General features: G+C 45.3%; 1 protein-coding gene across 1 annotated transcript in view; it reads left to right on the top strand.

Moving 5' to 3' along the window:
• The first annotated feature begins 683 nt into the window (after nucleotides 1-683).
• Nucleotides 684-20,591, top strand: part of LOC104327334 (ubiquitin-conjugating enzyme E2 R2) — a 57,052-nt gene continuing 37,144 nt past the window's right edge. Inside the window, exon 1 of the mRNA XM_075411302.1 lies at nucleotides 684-895. Coding sequence (XP_075267417.1) covers nucleotides 719-895 — 177 coding nt within the window. The 5' untranslated portion in view covers nucleotides 684-718. The remainder of the gene's footprint in view (nucleotides 896-20,591) is intronic.

The following is a 20,591-nucleotide window of genomic DNA, read 5'->3' as shown; positions in this document are numbered from 1 at the left end:
GCAGCGGCGTGGGCGGGCCGCAACCCTCCATCCCCACCTCCCATCCCCACCTCCCATCCCCCATCCCCCATCCCCATCCCCACCTCCCATCCCCACCTCCCATCTCCCATCCCCATCCTCCATCCCCACCTCCGGTCCCCATCTCCCATCCCCATTCCCATCTCCATCCCCACCTCCACCCCATCCTCATCCCCAGCTCCCTCCCCATCCCCACCTCCCGTCCCCCATCCCCATCCTCCATCCCCACCTCCCGTCCCCATCTCCCATCCCCACCCTCATCCCCACCTCCATCCCCATCCTCCATCCCCACCTCCATCCCTATCCCTATCCCTATCCCTATCTACATCCCCATCTCCCATCCCCATCTCCCATCCCGCGCATGGCCCCTCCGCGCGGCCGGGCCGCGCCCGCCCCGTGGGGTCCCAGTGAGCCCCAGGCCCCGCCGGCCCACGCGCGCCCACGGGCACCGCGGCGCCGCCCCTTTAAGCGCGCCGCCGGGGGCGTGGCCCCGCGCGCGGCGGGGCGTGGCGCGGCGCGCTGAGGTCAGCGGGCGGGCCGCCGTCACAAAAGGAAGTGGCGGCGGCGGCGGCGGCCGTCAGCGCGGGGAGGGGCGGGGGCCCGCGGGGCAGCGCGGCGGCGGCGGCGGGAGCGCGATCGCGGCGCGGCGGCACGGCTCGGCTCGGCGGGGGGGCGGCGGCGGGGGGCGCCGCGCCGCGCCATGGCCCAGCAGCAGATGAGCAGCTCGCAGAAGGCGCTGATGCTGGAGCTGAAGTCGCTGCAGGAGGAGCCGGTCGAGGGCTTCCGCATCACCCTGGTCGATGAGTCCGACCTCTACAACTGGGAGGTGGCGATCTTCGGGCCCCCCAACACCCTCTACGAGGGCGGGTACTTCAAGGTACGGCCTTCCCCCCTCACACGCCCCGGCCCCGGCGCTCCCGTCGCCGCGGGGGTCCCGGGGAGACGCCGCCGGGGCCTGCGCGCACACGGACGCGGACCCTCCCACCGCCCGCCGGGCCTCTTTGTCGGGCTCGGCGGTGCCAGCCCCCGCGGGAAGGGCCCGGGGCCTGCGGGAGGCCGGGCGGCCGTCGGCGGGGGGACGAGGCCTGCCCCCCCACCCCCCTCCCCGGGATGCGGGGTCTGGGGCGGGGGGGCGGACGGCTCCGTGCGGTGATTCTCCGGTGCTGAGCCCGGAGGAGGGCGGGCGGCTGGTGGCAGGGGTGGGGGGGCTGGTTCTCCCACCCCGGGGTCGTCCCCGCACCGCGGCCGGGGTGGGTTTATCTCGAAGCCAGGGAATTCCCGGCCCCCTCGTGGGGTGGCTGCTTCCAGAGAAAGGCTGCGTTTTTCCTCAGGACCTCGTGGGCTTCAGGACGGCTTTTCATTATTTATCCCCCCCCCCCCCCCCTTTCCCCCCTCACCGTTTTCCTTCTCTGCCTCCCCAGACTTCGGCAGGGCAGCCGTCAAAGGGCTGCGGCTGTGCTGAGCTGGTGGAGGTGGACAGACCCTTTCAATTCCTCTTTCAGCCTTCCTGTTCATCCAAAAACAACTTCTGGGGTGTTCCCCCCCCCCCTCCTTGTAAATACAGCAGGCGAGAGATCTGGCAGTGCTGTCCCAGAAGGGGACTGAAGGAAGCAGGCTTTAATTCTCGAAACAGCTGGCGGAGAAATTGCACGCTTTTCCTCAAAAGAAGCAGTTAAAAAAGGCCTTGGTGCCCGCAGAGGCTGGGCACACCCCTTCACACTTGATGCCTGCCTGGTCTCTAGGAAAACATTGTCCCCTTCAGCTCGCTTCTCCCGAGAGTTAGCGTTTTAGCAGTGGCTCCTGCGTCTCCCGTTTCGTGCCTCTGCTTCGGTCATACTGGGGGCAAAAAAAAAAAAAAAAGAAATCTGGCTGATCTTTTTGCTTGGCTAACATGGATCTTCGGTGCCTCTCTGGGTCAAGGTTTGGGAGCTTTGTTCCACAAAACCAAAATAACGTGTAGCTTGGGGAATAATAGATTTAAGTCACGTTCAGTTTGGCCTCATTGTTTTGAAGGAAGGGAAGGCTTTGGCACGAGGCTTGCCTTTTGTAATGAGTTGGCCAGCTTACTCATGTAGGTGTGATAGGTATATTCTTAGACTCACCTCTGTGATTACTTATTCAGGAAGTCACTTTAGTCTGGAGTTGGTAACTGGGTCATTTTTACATCCGAATGGTTTGGCAACCTCTTCCTGCACTTAAGTTACTCATCCATTTTTTTCAGAGAAATCACAAAGGGTCAAAATATTTTCATTTGGTTGGGGAGTTCTCTGGACTGTCTGTTTGTAATTGTTCCTGGAAAGAAGCTGAAGCAGCCTGTGAAATCGTGTGGGGATATGTGTTAACAAGTGTTGATTTAGGCAAGGTTGCGAGCTGCCTTTCCTCAGTGTTACAAATGTGCTGTATTTTTTGATATTTGATGTCCTTGAACCATCGTGCCTTTCTCCTAAATTCTTCTGATTCTTTCTGATTTCGTCTTCTGATTCTGTGATACTTATTTTGAGAGTGGGGAGACTGAGGTCTTAAGATGCCATCACCCCTCCACGGCAGAGGGATTCCCTTCAAGCGACGTGCCTGGAGTCACTCGTATGTTGTTACTGTCTCATCTTTTCTCTGTGACGAGCTCTGCATGGTGTTTTTTTTTTGTTTTGGTAGCGTTTGGTCTTTGGTTATGCATCCTGACTTCTGAGCCACTGAAAAAGTGGTCTTAGACCCTCGTTCTGTCCCTAGGGAGAAGGAGCCCTATAGTCCTGAGAAGCGGTGGTCTTGGCTTTCTTTGTATTGGGCCTTCAGGCGAACCTTTAGATGTGTTAGCCTTCACTTACTGAATTGTTTATAGAGGTTATTGCCCTGAACTTTATTTGCTGGGGTGACTTCTGTGGTACATTCCTAGCATGTGCAAGGTGAGAACTAGTTTGGATAAGCATCTGATTTATTTTTCATATCCCTTGGCTTGATGAAATAATCTGCCTTCATCTTGGTTTGTATTTTTAGTTTCCTAAAATGAGGTAAGCAAGGACTAGAAATACGCAATTACAGGATGTAACTTTTTTAAACTTTGTGGCAATGAGAGTTTGGGAATTTTCTTCCACTTGAGGTGTGGTTTGAGGGTAGGAACCGAAGCAAAAGTACAAAGGGTTCTAGTTAAGCTCAAGTATAAATATTTTGAGGAAAACCTGTGTTAAATGTCACCTTAATAAAGGATGTATTAGTGATGATTGATTGGGAATACAAATGCCTAATTTATGCTCATGGAGCTCTTGGAGCTGGTAACATCAGCTTTTGGCACCGTGTTTATTCTTGGAGAAATATGACCCTTTCTCTCTGGGCTGTTGAACTAGCTGAATAAACTGAAATGAGGGAAGTGCTCTCTTTGCACCTCCTTGACAGGAGCTACTGCTGTTAAAAGCTGGTTCAACATTTCAACGGATTCTGGTTTCAGTTGCTAATCCTGTAACTCTAGCATTTCATAAATCGAAGCAGAAGACAAGCCCCCCTGAATGTTTGTTTAAGTGGTAGGTTATCAATACCTTAGTGCTGGCTAGAATAAAGTCCAGGACTTCTTAAAGATTCAAGCACAGCATTTAAGCATATTTTATCCACTAAGATAGCACACTCAGGTCTGCAGCAGTCCTTCGTAGCTGAGGACCTCCCAGCTAGGTGGAAAGGGCAGCAGCCTGCAGAAGCAACCACTGTATAAGAGCAGCTTGTATCAGCGAGGGGTACAGGAGCAGTCATGAGCCACAGGCTCCCTCCTGGTGCCATCAGCTGAAGGTGCGCATCTGCAGTGCAGGTTGCAACAACCTTTGCCTTGTCTAGTGAGTTTATTCCTGGTCAGACTGCGTAGCTAGGTGATGTTCTGGGCAACCCTTTGCTTAAGTTCCAGACTACCACCCGCAAGGAACGAGCTGAGCGCTGGTTACCTCTCATTCCTCACTGGCAGGGCAAAAGTAGCTCAGGGTCAGTGATGTGAAGTCCTCCAGAAAAGTCTAGTGATAAGAGCAGACTCCTGCCAGCAGGAAATTGCCAGTTTGCCTGAGGTTTCTGGCAGAATCAGTTGTGTTGGGCTACAGGTATTTGACTGCAATAGGTGAACTTGGTTTTGGTCCCTGTCTCACTCATAGTTTGTTTAAGGGTGAAAGGGTGGGTAGACCTTGTGGGTCGAAGATGTTGATTTGCTCGCAGCTGGGTTTTTCGAGTGACGAAGGGAAGATTTTTCTTGGAATGAAATGCTTCATGTCCAGGTCATAGATAATGCCAGCTGCTTCTTTCTTAGGTCAACTGGGAAGGACATGGTGTGATAAGACAGGTCTTTAAGATCAGACACCTCTGGGTGATGTGGTAGCTCTGAATTGCTTGGGAAACAGTGGGGAATGTGTTTTTCTGGTTTTGCAGGCAGCGCCTGAGCAGTAGCGAACCGGACTGTGCTGTAGTCTGCAGAGCTACGTGTGAGCAGTTCATCGATGCCACCTTTGTGCCATCTTCTGATTGGCCGAGAGGGTTCCTTGCTACATGGCAGGGGAACTTCCTCACCTTTAATTTTGGCAGCTAATGCTTAAATGGGGATCACCACAGCAAAGGTTATTAAGATGTGACCTGGTGATGAGAAGTGCTAGTTGGGATAGATTTCAGTGGCTAAGGGTTGTGCGTGGTGAAACTTTCACCATCTTGGTGGAGCGCTGATGGGTCTCTCAGTCTGCCTTGAAATCCATGCTTTGATGCCTGGACCTTCAGAGCCCGGAGGCTGATAAACCTCTGCCCGATGCTCTGATCAAGCGATATTTTCAGGGTGCTTACAGAAGTATTCAAAGGTGCTTCCTGATGGCTTACTCAAAGCTCTGCGTGTTTGTTCCAATCACACCTTAGCGTCACAGCTCTTGTTTGCTTTTAAAAAAAGGAAATTCTTCTCATTTTTATAGTTGAATGGTATTCTTGTGCTGGGACCAGGGAAGGTGCAAGTGAGAAATTATACTTCATTATTAAACACATAGCTCTACTCAGAAGCACGGCTTGACCAAGTATGCTGTGTCAAGAAGCGTGTTTAATGTAGAGCAAGAGTCAATATTAGAAGCTCCTTCAGCGGTGATTTGGGCTGGGTAGATGAAAAGGAATACACCTAACATGAAAAGAAACAAGAAAAATTAACTGCATTGTTAGAGTTGCTATTTGATAGTTCTTAAGGCAATTTATTTCAAAAGGTATTTTTGCTACTTGAAGGAGCATGTCTTGACACACAAGTTGGAGGGACGGGGGAAAGCCCAAAGCATTATGCTTAGTTTTCTCAAGTAATTTGGGGGCTAAATACTTGTCAAGGCATTGTTTTCCTTGCATTTTGTAACTCATTAACTGTGTGCTGTTTGGAGTTATGTATTGTTGGATCTCAGCTTCTTCCAAGTGATTTGTTTTGACTTCAAAGCAATTTGCAATATGTGGGAATAATTCTTTTTCAGAGCAGGAAATCGATATGGAACTTACAGATAACTGATGGCAAGAATGAGCACCACGTTTGAAAGTTTGGTATTGTAGACTGCTTCCCAGAAAGCTTAAAATTAAGCAAATAGAAGTTTCTTAAGCACTTAGGATTATGTAGCTGGTAGAACATTTAACTCAGCAGAAATACTTCTTGGTGTCAAGGGAGAAATGTGTGGTGCTCTCAGCACAAAAGCTGCCTTCTGCAGGCCTCTGCGTTGCAAGGTGCCACAGAACTTCTCTCTCAGTGTACGTAATCTTTTATTTTTGTTGCCTTTAGGTATCATTGATGCTAATAAGCAGAGGTTTGATGCAGCAAAGGGGTACGGACCTGCAGGTGGACAGAGCCTGGAGTTGCCAGCTCTGGGTCGGCAGAGCTCCCGTTCGGAGCAGGCTGTCTCTAGAGCCAAAGAGCCGCCCAGCTGTCCACGGGCAGGGAGGTGAGAGGCTGCTTCTGGTGTTGGTGCACTGATCATAAGCACAGCTGTGGTCTTCAGTCCTCGGGCCTGGGGAACACCTGAATGACCCTCACTCCACTGTTGCGTGTAGTTTTTTGGGTGGTTAAGTCTGTGGGCCCCACAGAATCCCTCAGACAACTCACCCAGCCTGTAGCCTGTTTTGGACAGCATCTGTCTGCAGCAGGAAATGGTGAAGGGGGTGATGGTAGCCAGCTCCCAGGCCTTTCCCTAGGGATCCTCAGATCCAGGTATGGTTATTTGTGTGTGCTAAGAAGCACAGATAGTGATTTCCAGTTCTGATACTGCCTGAAAATACAAGATCGCATACAGTTAGGGCCTGTTGTATGGCAAGAGGAGAGCTGAAGCACCACCCACCTCTGCTGTTACAATAAAAATTGAGAGCTTTACTTTGGGAAGATTGAGCGCTGTCGATTTGCAAAATTTTTCCATTGTTTAGCTCTCTTTCCATGAGTTTGCACTGAATGATCCTTGAATAAGGTAAAATACAACAGGAATTGTTTTCTTGGATAGCAATGCAGAGAACTGTGCCTTTTCAAATTTCTTGCCTGTCAGTTAAAGAGATAATAACTATAAGCATGTGGATAGCTTTAGGTCTGGTTCATATTACAGGAATTAGTGCAAGTTTTTAACTCTGTAGTGTTAGAAGGGTGTTCTTCTAAAAGATTTTTTTTGTGTAAATCCTTAAGATCTCTGGTATTACAGTGATGTTATGCCAGTGTCTGAGTGTGGGACCGCATCTGCAAGTTCTCAAAAGCTGAAACGTGTTTTTACCTCGCTGTTTTTGAAGTCATGCTTATGCTGCCTGCTGTTTTACGTAGTGATGTATTCGCACTGGATATCTTCGCTTTGATAGCACTTTACGTCTACTGCATGATGCTCATTTTGCATCTAGAGGGTAGGAAATGCCAGAAAAAACCTGCTCGCAGAAGCTTAGCGCTGATCTTTGACATGCAGTTTGGCTGTGTAGTTTATGGCCATCATCAGGTATTCATACTAATGAATACTACGGACTAAACAGTGAAGATTTTATGTTGAACTTGAGTGTAACGGAGCTGAAGTTGGAAATGTAGCAGTTACAGATGGACTGCAGTATGGATGGACTGCAGGCTATGTGACTCATAGTATAGCGAGTCCTTCTGAGTTTGGGCTGTGCGTGATCGGATGTGTGCATACACATAGGCACGTGCACAAAATTAGCTTGCTATTTCCAGAGTGCTACTTCATTTTTTAAAACCTTTGTGTTTTATTCAGCATTACGAGTTAGAGGAATTGCAGTTAATCTTACTAAGCTTTTGTGGTAGCGACTTGCTGAGAATGTCTCATCTCACCAGACCAGTTTAATACGAGTAATTTTGGCGTTGCGTACCCTCTGCTGAAGCGCTGGTAGGCAAGATGAGTCAAGCTGATTGATTCCCTATCTCCACATTTTCTGAAATACTTAAAATGCATAAAGATTTGCCTAAAGTGGCCTACAAATAGGAGAAAAATGCTAAAGCTACTGAATTGGGGTGCACGTAGGATATGTGGGAAGCTTGCTTGACTTGAAGACACATGACCTTAAGCCTTCCTGAATGTTTTGGGTTTTTTGAATTGAGGCTATGACATAGGGAGCATGAAGGGGCTGTCTTGAGTGGGTGACACTTTCAGGTAGCATAGTGTTTATGATTAACAGAAAAGGCTGCCTGGCTGGCAGGCTGTGTCTCACTCCTTAAGGTTTTAGTATGAAAAGCGTGAATTTATGTGTTCCTGTTGGTCTTTTAGTTCTCTTAACATTGTACAAGTCATTTAGAAATTCACGTAAAGGACTTTTGCTTGGGAGCTGAAACTCAAGTTCTTCGCAGTACGGACATGCTCGCAGTAGCTATGTGACTCTTCCCCAAGTTATGTATCCTATTTAAAGTATTTAAAACATGTTTTAATGTTCATTGTAGCAAAATGTTTGGAGGGGTTAAGATGCAAAACCTGTTGTCAGAGTATGGGAACAGTGTAAGGACCAGCATTTAGCCAGTTGTGCCACTTGGGTCATAGCTTGTGTGACAGATGCTTGTCCATTGTGCAAGAATTCTTGTTTTTAAATTAATCTGTGGACTTCTTGCAGCTACAAACCTTTGGCTGTCAGACCTAGGCAAAGGCGGAAAGAACATTCTTTTGCAGCATCCTCTTTGGCCTTGTCAAAACAAAAGCCATGCAATGGAGTAGCTTTGACTTACGACACAGTCTGTGAAGATGCATTTGTTCTTCCATAAATTCTGCTCGTATAAACCTCTAATTCATGGATGTAGGCTACACTGGTGTGCAAGTGTTAGCTTATCTTGGCTAGAATAGCTGTCTCTAAAACCATTCACCTTTATTAAAAGAATGGGCTTCTTACAATGTACTGAACAAAACTGAATTTCATCTTGGTGCTTGCATTTACTTCTCTTGCAGAATAGTGACTGTACCTACACTTAGTGGCTGAATGCCTTTCAGTGGTGCAATAAGCAGTATAACTTGAGAGGTTAAGATCTCTTTTGTACCTTTTAAGTGTCTTGTAGCTCTTTTCTAAATCTGTTCTGGTTTGTCATTCACGCGGTAACAAAATGCCCACACCCAAATATTTCAGATGAAGAGGTACATGGCACTTTTCGGTCAAGGTGGAAAGAAGTCTTGTCTGTGCTTAATGATATTGCCACTTCAGTGGGATCCCTGCCTAACCTAATTGTTTCTCGTTGTAGTGAAAGTCATTCAAAATACTAAGCAAAATAAAAGGCATTGAGGCTCAACTCTTGTTGAAAACTTAGTGTTCAAATTCAGTGGATGATGGTAACGTTTCTTCTCTTGTGTAGTTCTTTGTCAAGTGGCTGTTTCTTGAGACAACCACAGCCGTGTTTAAACAACTCTGTAGAGGACCTGTGGTCACTTCTTCTTTGTAAGACCAGTGAACTTCTAAATGAAACTAGGCATTTTATGTTGCCGTATGATCTCCATTGGAGCATATAAAAATGAACATTTTGAGACCAACATATGGATTGATTTCCATTTCTCAGTGTCTGCCAGAAACCTGAAGGCTTATGTTCTTCAAAATTTGACTAATATGCTTTCTGTGATATTTAACTGACTTCTTTTTTTTTTCCCCCCCCCTGCTGGTAGCAGTTCTTCATGTGTGTAGAAGAAGCTTGGCTGCCTTTGGCCTGAAATACAGCAATAGCGGCACAACTGGAAGCTGGATAGGTGGGGTAGACTTCAGTGAGGCTTTTACATTTTGGAAGCAGCTGGATTATTTTTGAAAATCTGTTAATACTGAAGTTTGTTTTGACCCTCGGAGGATTGTGGACAGTTTCCTCGGAGCTGAAGACCAGCCTTGGGTCATTGTGGAATGTCACTCGAAGATCTGTTTTAAATGGCAATAATAGCACAGTTCAGTCTTGAACCCATATCATCCATGGCTGCTCTGCGGTTGGAAAGAGGTTGTAGTTGCATTGGCTGCTACTAAGGTGGGGTGGGGTAAGAAAGCTGCTGGTCTTGGCCACTTTTCATCTGGATGTTATGGAGTAAGTCTGGCTGCTAGTGCTTGGATTTCACTGATTTGAAGTAGCCCTCTTAATGTTCAGCTTGGACAAATCATTGTTAATTTTCATCCAGGCTGTAAGCTTGTCCTGTACTTGCTGTGCATTTAGTTGTTCACTTTATTTCATGTCTCTGGTGTGAATGATATGCTTGGGCTTTTCAATCAGGGACCATATTTTGCCTGCAAGTGACAATTAAGTAACATGCTGGCTGTCAAAATGAGCTGTGAAAAGCTGTGCTGCTTAAAGGTGATGTCTGTGGAGACCACAGCTGGGCTGGCTGCTGTAGGTATGTGCTGCCTACCTTAGCCAGGGAACTGCCTGCTGGAGTTGTAGGCATGTTGTTAAGTGGTGGATCAGGTCTGTCTGGGATAAGGATAGTGAGTAACCATCCCAAAGCAAGGTATTTCCTGTTCCCAGGCCTCATGGGGGTGCAATGAAATGTCACATGGAGCCATCTTCAGCATGTGCACCATGCTTGAGATCTTGCCTGCTGTCCAGGTAGGTCATGCTGCTGTGGAGTCAGCTCTGTGCAATGGCAGAGACATGGAGGATGGCTTTAGTATGTTTGGCCACAACAGACCTGTCGTGTTGCTACCAAGTCTCTTCGTCTGTCTTGGGGTCTTTGGGAATCCAAGCCCATCACAGCTGTCTCCCTCTTCCTTCATCTCTTTTCCTATACTGGACTGACTGTACTTTGGGGCACGACTGAGGGCTGACAGAAAGTCACCGTGTGTGACCTGATTAGAACTGCTGGTGTCTCAGCCTTGTTCTGTTTCATCTTCCCCTCTGCAGCTGTCAGCTTTGCTGAGCATGTGTATGACTTTCACCTGTTTCCAAAAGAACAGTGAAGTATTTTTTGACCTGCCTACTCCTAACCAACACTGCTAAGATGGCTGCTTTCTGCTGTTAAACCAAAAGTAAGCTTGCTGGTGATGCTAGGGAGAGCCTGTGAGTTATACTGCAGGAAATCTAGCAAAGCTCTGGATGGAGGTTGATGGATAGGAAGAAACTCTTGAGGTGTTGGAAGACTGTATCAGTTCTGTCTAATTCTTGCATGCACCAGTTTATTTCTGATCTCCTATCTGTTTTGTTTGGTGTGCATTAGTTTGTAGCTGAAGCTATAAGTTTTGGGGTTTTTCTTCTCTTGTTAAGTGTAGAGCAGTGATTTCTGTACTCTAGAAGGAAGAATAGACACAGTAAGTTTCCTGGAACAAACTCTCTGTGAGTAGCAGTGTGTTTGCATTGTTGTAGTCTCAACTCGGTTCTAAATGTTTTTATTAAAAAAATAAAATACTATAAAGGTGGTGTTATGGCAGAAGAACATGATGATGACACTGTGAAGTAGACTCCCTGTGCTCAGAAGAGACCTCAGTCTCATTGGACTACTGTGTGATACATAACTTGTGCAACTGTAGTAGTGCAGAAAAACACAAGGATGACAAAATCTAGGTTGAACCTAAAGCCTACTGTTAATACTTGCCTGACACGTTGAATTTGGATCTTAATTTGCAGATTAATAACTAGATGATGTCAACATGAAAGAGGAGGATTCTGGGAAATCAATTTCTTCCTTCCAAGAATGGTTTGTGTCTAGATGCTCATATGGTCAACCAAATACTGCCTTCTGCTAGGTAGTAGCCAGCAAGCTTTCTTCAGTACCTGTTTAGTTGGGCTTTGTTTGGTAAAGCTATTAAGTATTGCTGTGTCACATTTACTCTGTGAATTGCTACGATCTGATATTGGACTCGGTGAAAGGGATGCACAATCCAGAATTCATCATCTGTCAGGCCCTTTGTGTGGGTGAAGCATAGCACTTGTCGAGAATAGTCTGCGGATGCTACGCAAACAGGATGAGACAGCCAATGCAGTGCATTGTTCTAGATCTGTTGGTGAGTGTAAGAGGTGCTCATCTGAAGGACACAGCGCCAGGACTGGAAGAGTCATGTAGAAGTATGGGGGCTTTGTACAGCTTTGAATGCAAGGTAGGGCCAAAATCTTCTCTGACAACAGCAAGAGGCCGTGTAGTTTAATTAACCAGGGTAGGAACTGAAAGTCTTATCTGTAAAGTGTTCGTATTCAGGATCATGGATAAATAACATTTTTATATAAAACTGGTATATCTTAGAATAGCATAGTTGACTGAATCTGTAGGTAGAAAGCGTTTTGCTTTTTATAAATAGCACATGGGAGAGCTTTCTTCCAGAACAAATTCAACTTGTATGTTTACAAGTATGGTATTTAAATTTGGAATAGCTGAAGAAATTGTCATGTGAAGAGCTTTCAGGCTGCTTAAGCACAAAAGCAAAAATTTCTGAAAGATGAGCTTCTGCTTATTTCTGTTTTTTAAAAATAAAAACCTGAGCAGTCTCCTGAAGCGCCCCAGCACAGATCCTGATGTACTGACAAGTCATACTCCTCTGCACAGACTTTGTCCGTGAGGCAGCTGCAGCAGTTCTTTAAGAGCAAAAAATAAAGCTGGGGTTGTGTAACTTAACCTGGGGGAGGAGGGGGACATTCCTCGTGTTGGAGAGAAAGCCATCAAGTCAAGGCCTGGGTATGTGGGCTTGCTGGGGGAGATGCATGCTATGCAGGCTTCACAAATAATTCTCAGAAAGAGTGTATCGGGGAGAATCTGGGTGAACTCCTTGGAGGAGGCAAAGCTATGCCTTGGCGGCCTCACCATTTGAAATGTCAGAGGCATCTGCACTGATTTCAGAGCTACACAGCTTTTCTACCTCCTGCCTCTGGGATTCCTTGCTTGTAATGTCTTAATTGTTTGAGCTCCTGTACTCTTTGACGGTAGCCACCCCAGGTCTTCTCTACTGTGCTTTGAAGATTAGGTTCAAAACAAAGCCTCTCAGTGCGGCAAAACTGGCGTGCAGGATTTGATGTCAGCTGTGGAAGTGTGGAATGGCTTGCAGCTCCATAGCATGGGCAGGGAAGCAGGCTGGCGTGGCCCATCATGGAGCCGGTGCATTCACCAGGCAAGGTTTGGTTCCAGTAAGTTAAGACGATGTTTGAAGCATATTACTGACATGCCTCCGAGTTCTGCTGTGCTTGTCACCCGAAGTGTAATTACCCAGGCTATGCCACAACACTGAGCTTAAAACACATGGGCGGAAAGCCAAATTCTACACTTAGCAAGCACTTTAAATAGAAAACTACAGCACAACTGACCTGCAGGTACCTTTTCTTTTGCAAGGAAAGCTGGTGTTTCTGGCTGTGAGAGGCTTCTTTGCTTTAATTATGAATTTATTGATAAATGTTATTGTATAATGCTTATTCGCGAAAATAATGTTTGGTCACAGCTTAATGTGATTGGCGTGTAGAGTCTGAGTTTCAGGCAGAGTGTAAAGTCTTTTCTTGCTTTAGGTTTGTTAACCTTGTATGAATATGCATGGTGAAAGGAATACTCAAGGCTTTCTCCAGTGACGCTGTCAACCACAGCCAACCATCAAGGTTCGGAGGACTAAACTGTTGAGATCATTTTATAGTGTTTAAGTGTGTCTGCATTGCAGCAATGGCACGTTTGACCTGTCTCAAGCACAGTAGTGGTCTGGTAGCAACAACATGATATTTAACACCGGTTGTGAACTGACCCAGTTTATGAGTTGGTTTTGCAGCCCATGCTTAATCCCACGTTGCCATGGTTAGATGGCTACCGGTATCCGCGCTAATGGATGTAAAGGTAGCAGAGCTGCAGCCGTAAACCTGGGTGTAAGTCACAGCAGCGAGGGCTGTGAAGACATAAACTTGGGAAGCTGCTCTTGAATGCCTTCAAATGCTGATGATACGAAGATGCCGGTACCTTGGTTGGTGGTAGAACTTAATCAAACCTGTCTTAAGTGTTTCTGTTGGCTTATCCCATATTTCATAAGTTCTGATCAAAGCTTTAGTTGTGATTGAAGGTGTGATGCCTTCTTTTTTGAGTCTAACATAGATGGGCTCAGGGAGGGGGAGTGCTACGCAGGCTCTTATTTCCCTACTTTACTGTTGTGAAACTCTTAGAAGCTGTATTATATGTTCTGAGGACTTAGTTGCTTGCAGAGCTCAGCTGAATTGGCCACTGGGTTTTGTGGCTGCCACGGCAGAAAAGTCTGACATCTTAAGCCTCACCTAGTTAAAACGTGGATATAGCTATGGAGATTATCCACTTATGAATTTCTTTGTGGAAGTTCTGTGATATTTTTTTAAAAAGGCATGCATATGGGCATGCATTTCAAGGCCCAACTGAGTTTGGTAAGTATTATAAGAAATACTGAGTCACTCTCTGCTTCTCTTGGTAACAGAAAACAAAATAGAGGGAGACTTCAGTGAGTTATTGGAAGCGACAGCATAGGCGTGTGTAAACCTGGTTTGGATGTATACCTCTGATCGCATCTTCCCCTTCATCGCCTCAGTGCCTTGGAATTTAGGCTATCGGACTTCTGGCTTTGCAGGAAACCTCACTTCTGAGGGTATAATTAAAACAAATCTGTTCCTATGAAAGGAGCTTGAGAATCTTAGGACAAAAGATCTGAAAGGCTACTAAATATTGGGAAAAAAGGAAGCCAGATTTCAAAATTACTGTTTCTGGCAGCTGATTTCCTAGAAGTCACAGCAAATGGAAGGGAAGCCCAAGATAGATGAGTTGAGATGCTGGTGTTGATGAAGCAGTTGTCTTGGCAACTGCAATCACTTAAATATCTCTAGGAAAATAGCTAGCAAATGTTAAGATTGAGAAATGGTGATGGGTTGACAGAAGAACCAGGAGCAATGAGCAGCTTGAGGTTTATACAGGGAATTGATTTGACTACAGTAGGAAGTTGCTGTTTTCAGGGTTGGGATTCTTGCGTGATGCACCACTGATGGTTCTTCTCTTCCAATGACTGTGTGTCTGGCTGCCTTCTTGCTGCACAGAACAAGATCCCTGGAGAGAAACACAGACCTCTGCGGGTATATTCATTCCCAAAAAAGTGGCTGGTGGGTGTGGTGTGAATTCAGGTACTGCCGGAGTGCTTAGTTTTGCAGTCCTGCTGTTGGATGTGGTCATACAAATATTGCAGCAAGACCCAGTGCGAAATAAACCATGCATGCAAGCAGATAGGAGAATTGTATTCCATGTCAGAGCTAAACCGCAGAAGCTGCAGCTGTGTCAGGGGTTGGTTTAGGTCCTTGTAGTGCTTGTGGTGGTGAGAAACTGACACGTCTTACCATGTGTGTTTTGCTAATGGTGATTGCACATGCTGTTTTGTGGTTCTGTAGGTAAGTTGGGTAAGTTTGAATCTTCTAATTTCCTTATGGAGCACTTAATTCTCTTTCATGTTGGCACAGAAAACCAACCACAGAGAAAGCCCGACTGAATAAAACGAGTGGAGTTTGAGCCAATTGTTTCCTGCTGCCACAAGCATATTTGTAACTGCCAGCTATGACAGGTATTTCTACAGGCACTGAATCTTAAGCAGAACACCAGGTGCTCGGAGAAGTTATAGAAGACTAAGTGTATGCTTTCTGCCTCTCACCCAGTGGCTGGTTTCTGAGCTGCTCTTTGTGTAGTAACTTGTCAAAAGTCATAGTCAAAACCTTTGTTCAGGTGGAAGTGGAAAACTTGTATGCTACTTCTTGCTGCAAAGGGCAGTAAGTGGTGAAAACTGGTAGTAGGATCAATTTCTTACCACATCTTTTCCTTTCTTTTTTTCTAAAAAAATCCTATGCTACAGAAACAGTCACTATGTATTTTTTTTACCTGCATGGTTGAAAGCTACCTGGCTCTGCTAGTAGTGGTCAGGATACTAGGCAGACTTGATGTTTCTGTGATGAGGATCCAGTTTGGCGCTCTGGTTATTTCATTCAAAGCTTCGATCATTTGTTCAGTTATTTCTGCTTAACCACATTTTTTAGCATAGGCAAAATATGTTCTTTCTCTACTAGCAATGTAAGCCAGTGTTACAATTAATAGTTCATTGGACTTCTGAAGCCTTGCCAAATTAGAGGGAAGTTTTGCTTGGCACGTGACATCAGCTTCTGCAGTACTGAAATGTTTAAGTGAAAAATTGCAGTCCCTGGTGTAATGCAGATACTGATAGTAGGTTTTTTATTCCCAAGTAGCTTTTGCTGAAGGAGCAGTAGCAAAAATACCTATTTAGGTTTTTTCCCCCCTCTGGCTTAAAAACTTTACCCTGTCTCACATCTCCCTCTGACCCCTCAAGGTGTTCTTACACTGAAAGTGCTAATCTCAGATACAGGACTTGTGACTTCTTACAGCTTTTGAAACTTCATCTGGCACTGATCAGCAGATAGAGGTTTGTAAATCACCTCTGGAAGCAGAGTGGTACATTTTCTAAATACGTCATATCATGGGAAAAGAATATTTAACTTAAAAAGTGAGGGAGTATGGGATGAAACCTGGATCACCTGGTGCAAACTCTTTGAATTCTGTGCTTATAGTGGGCTGCTCTGCTGTTTGGATCTGCTATTCTTTGTCTACTTTCACTGTTCTAACAGCTAAAAGTTACAAAAACGCCTGGTACAATCAAAACCACCCTCTTGTCAAAATGAACCTTGATAAAGGGAGCTTTATAAACTAGACTCATGAGTAGTCTGGGTTTTCTGAAGAGCATATGGTAGCTGACACTTCAGCTGGAGATGACTTGGTAATTACAGCTCCTTTGTCTGAATCCCTCTGCCATTTCATGGGGCTAATGGCAAATTAAGCTGTTCCTGGTAGACGCAAGGAAGGCAGGCTGCTAAAAATATTTGGTTTCTGCACATGTTTAATTATTCCATCAGACTTGCACTGGTCCAAAAGCTTGGGAGTCCAGGGTCTAAGTGGTTAAACTCTTCTAAAAGCAGTGACTAGTCCTACCACTGGTGACAAGCCTTCTTCTAAACGGAGAATGATCTCAGTTCTCTGGTTGATCTGTTTTAGGACAGGACAGGGCAAGCCCGTTAGAGACTTTTGTTTTTTTTTTTTCTACCTCCAAGTAGTAGCTGTTTACTGAAATTAGCAGAGAATTGCTGACTTAGGTGTTTCCTTGTGATGCTCTGGCTCTTTCATTGTGGTGATCGGCTTTGAGGGTGGGTCACATCAACTTCTGTGACTTAAATGTCTCAATTCTAGTTTAATTTGTTGCAAGCATTTGTGAATATAAATCAACTAAAGTTTGGCATTAGTTGCTTTTATTCCAAGATAAATGTAATACACAGTTGAACAAGCTCACTAGAGAAGCTTTAACCTGAGCAAGTGAAGTCTAGTTTGATTTTGGTGGTTGTAGGCTGATCCTTGGGGCGATTTAGCTAACAGTTGCTGGAACAATGGGTATGGTTTCTGCTGCTCAGTGCTAAGGAAAACAATCGGAAAGAACAATCTATCTTTGATATAGTGGCTGACTCATGCCACAAGGCTTGCTGTTCCTTTAATCCTTTTATAAACTGTTTTATCCTAGCTAATGTAGTTGTGGATGTTCTTATTACCCATATAATGTCTAATGCCTTTTGAATTCTGCTAAACTGTTGGCCTTAATGTTGCTTAGCAATAATTAGCAAAATACAGGTGGTTTGTGTATTGTTTAACTCTTAATTGAACCTCTGAAATTTTGTTTGTGCCACCTTGGTAATACTTCCACTGCTGAACAGTGAATGGGAACCTGATCTGACAGATACTCGCATCAGCCTGATTGCCAGCCCGAGCCTGGGTCTCTTCTTAAGCTTGTCTTCAAAGCTCTTGTGTTCCCATTTGACATGGCAGGCTTTTAAGTGCTCAATACCCTCCTTCCCAAAGTATGGGATATTTTGTAGGAAACTTCACATTCACAAAGAAAGCAAAGCATCTGTCCTTTTTTATGAAAATTTGTGTTGCATTGCTGATCCCATTCCGCTACTTTCAGTTTAACCATGCTTTGCTCGCACATGAAGGAATGGTAGTTGGTGTTCAGACATCCAAAATGTCTGATCTGGAGGTTGTTTAGCTTTGCTAGGATACTGGAGAGGCCTTCACTTTGTGATTTTGGTTCTTTGTTCTTCCTTTCTTGGATGTGTTTGTTCCAGGCAAGTTTGGTTGTTCAGGGTCAAAGTTCTGCTTAAAGTTAAGGAAGAACAGAGTCTTCTTCAATGATCCCTGCTATGCTTTTGTTGCAGTATTTTTATTCCATACGGTCTTGCCTTGTAGCTATCACAGTTTTAGAGCAATCTGTGCTAAGTAGGGTAAAGAACTAAAATAGTGCAGAGGTGCCTGAAGTGTCAACAACTTCAGTACAGAAGAGTGATATTGAGGGCCACCCCACTTGTCCAGCTTTGTAGTGGGACTTCAAGGGGTTCTGTCATCGCTTGTCTGGGGACAGCTGTGCGCCCCTCAGGGCTTTGGCTTGTGCAAGAAATTTAATATGTGGCTCTCAGCCAAAAGTACTGGTCAGCCTTGGCTTATTGCTTGGAGATGTGTTCAGTTCCTCCCTCACCTTGAAGAGACTAAGCCCATATGTTCTTTTTCAGTGGTTTTTTGGAGCAAGGTAGTCATCAGGCTCTGAGTTTGTACTGGGGAATCCTTCCTTCCCCTTGTTGAAACTTTTGCCTCCTGTGCCCTTGGCTGCGTGTTGGAGTAGGGCCAAAAAAACCCAGACAGGAGTGAGGGAACGTGCCTCTGGTAGCCTGAGGTGCTCAACTGGAAGGAGGGTTTGCTCCCGTTTATCAGCTCACTTTCCAATGTGAAATATTTATAATCCTGACAGTTTTTTCCAAGCTCTGCGCTCTGAGCAGTCAGGCTCCTTTTGTTTTCTGGCATGGGCTCTTGCATTCCTGTCTGGGCAGTGGCCCAGTGCCAAGAGGAGAGCTGAAGAGAGCTGTGCCTGGTGCCCTTTAGGGTAGGGCATCCACCCAGAAGGTGGAGGATGCAAGTTAAAGCGCCTTTGGGCCAAATGCCCTAGTGCCAGCTGACTGAAGAATATGTCCCTGTTTAGCTTTTTGTTTAGGAAAATAGGACAATCGTGAACGAAATGTGTGGTAAAAGTGGTCACGTACAGGATTTCAGGTTCTGAATCAGCTTAATACAGATAACTGTGTGTAACCTGAAGTTCAGAATTGGATTCAGAGTTCAGTCAGGACATGTCAAGGTATTTCCCCTTCCCTGTCACTTCTGTTAGACAGTTCACCAAGAGCTTCTGATTAGGAGCATGTGGAGAATCCTGGGTTTAGACCTGAAGTTTCCCAGGGTGGGTCCCTAGGTCAGCACTGCCTCCTGAGCTGCACTTTGCAAGCACCGGGCTTGTCATGCTCACCCATGCAATGCTTGTCACATCACTCTTGTTCTAGCAGTGTTCAGAAAATCAAAGGATAAGCTACTTGTAAGTAGCTATTAATTAATCTCAGGATCCTTTTTTTCCTGTTGAAACTTCTGTTCTTATCTTCTTGGAGGGCACTTCTGTTACATATGGGGTAAGGAGGTAGCCTCTGTGCTTATTGCCCAGTCATGTATTTATGAGAGAAAGTCTTGCAGTGTAATAGGAAGATGACTTTAAAATCCATCCTTATAAACACTTTATCATTGGCTGACTTTTTTTGACTTAGGTTTTCCTGGTGCAATTTTTTCATTAGTTTGCTGTAGCCAGTTGTTTCTTGGATGAAGCTGTGATTTGAAAGACATCGTTTCACATTGGAAGCAACTGTAGTGTCCTGTGATAACATGTACAAGAATGTCAGAGCAGTCAGTGTTTCGTTTGCAAATTAAACATCTTGCTGTTGCGGCTTTTTGTGTTAAACTACCGAACTGTAAGGATAATGAACGAGTGATGCAGAGTTTTGTGATCATTAATCTGATATTGCCCTAGCTGTGTTTAAAGCTAACTGTTCACAGTAAGAACGCAAATGAGCTATGTGTTACCTTAGATATAATTAGATATGCTGCCTTGTATGTTTATTTTGGAGATAAGAGCAGAAGCACAAAAACCCCTACGATACAGGCTGCAATGCCCAGTGCAGAAGTGATTGTACAAGAAGCACGAGCTCTGCAGCACATACGGCTTGGTGCACAGTATGGGTTACCCTGCTTTTTGGTATTGCTGAGAACTCTCTTTTTTTTCCCCTCTTGCTGATAGGAGGAAATTTTAATCCTCATGGCTGCAGCCAGTAAAACGGACCTACATGAAGTATGAAATCTGGTGTCTACAGACATAGTGCCCTGAAAGGTTGGGCAGCGTTGTAGCAAACATGAAGGAGCTTGTGCTGCATATGTCACTGCTTGGATACTCCCAAGGTCACTTCCTCAGCATCCGACTCCTCGATTTCCCTCTGAGGAAGATGAAGATGGAGCGTGAGATGCTGTCCCACTTGCTGTTAATACGGGTTCTTAACAGCCACTGTGTTCAACCTTTGTATCTCTGCAGGCTTTCTGTCTTCAAAAGATGACATAACTTTGAGCAACACTAAACAATAGTTAATTATGTAGGTATCATCCAGATATTTTTTTGAAACACTTTGAAGCCAAAAGACATACTGTACCTGCAGCAAAGCTGCTGATGTATATGCTGCTAGCGCAAGAATCATCTTGCCAGCAGGAGAAGGTGCTTTTTCCTGCAAAGCCCGAATTGCCTCAGAGGTTTTTGGCTCTTTGGTTTTGGGGTCTTTTTTCTAAAAGCACTTGGAACTGACTTTGTAGCTAGTGGTCCAGTGTTAGTTCCAGTGTCTGATTTTTCTTTTTCTGCTTTCATACATCGATAATTACTTGAATGATGCCCTGTTGGGAAGAGTCTGACTGAAAATATTGCAGAGTAACTTGAGCAGCAAACAGTCGTTGCTCAGATGAGGCTAATCTGTGCCTAATGGGAGTAAAGGAGCATATCTTGCAACTTGTCTCCTTTTACGGGAGGCAGTCAGTGCTGTTGGTGTATTTTGAGGGCGAGATAAGTGTTACTGCTTGTGTAATGTCCAGTACGATGCGGCTGTGAATTGCTAGGTGTTCTCAAACCTGCAAAGTAAACTCAGCCCACAAACTCAATAAGGGGTTTGTGGCTACTAATGAGCTGCAAAAATGATGATTACTGTACAGGTTGTGGTATGCAAATATAAGTAAATTAGAGCTCTCTTGAAAGCCCAGCATACTCCGAAGGGTGGT

This window comes from Opisthocomus hoazin, chromosome Z (genome assembly GCF_030867145.1).
Source record: "Opisthocomus hoazin isolate bOpiHoa1 chromosome Z, bOpiHoa1.hap1, whole genome shotgun sequence".
NCBI lineage: Eukaryota > Metazoa > Chordata > Aves > Opisthocomiformes > Opisthocomidae > Opisthocomus > Opisthocomus hoazin.
Note: the sequence above shows the minus strand (reverse complement) of the source record. Positions and strands in the feature narration are given on the sequence as shown.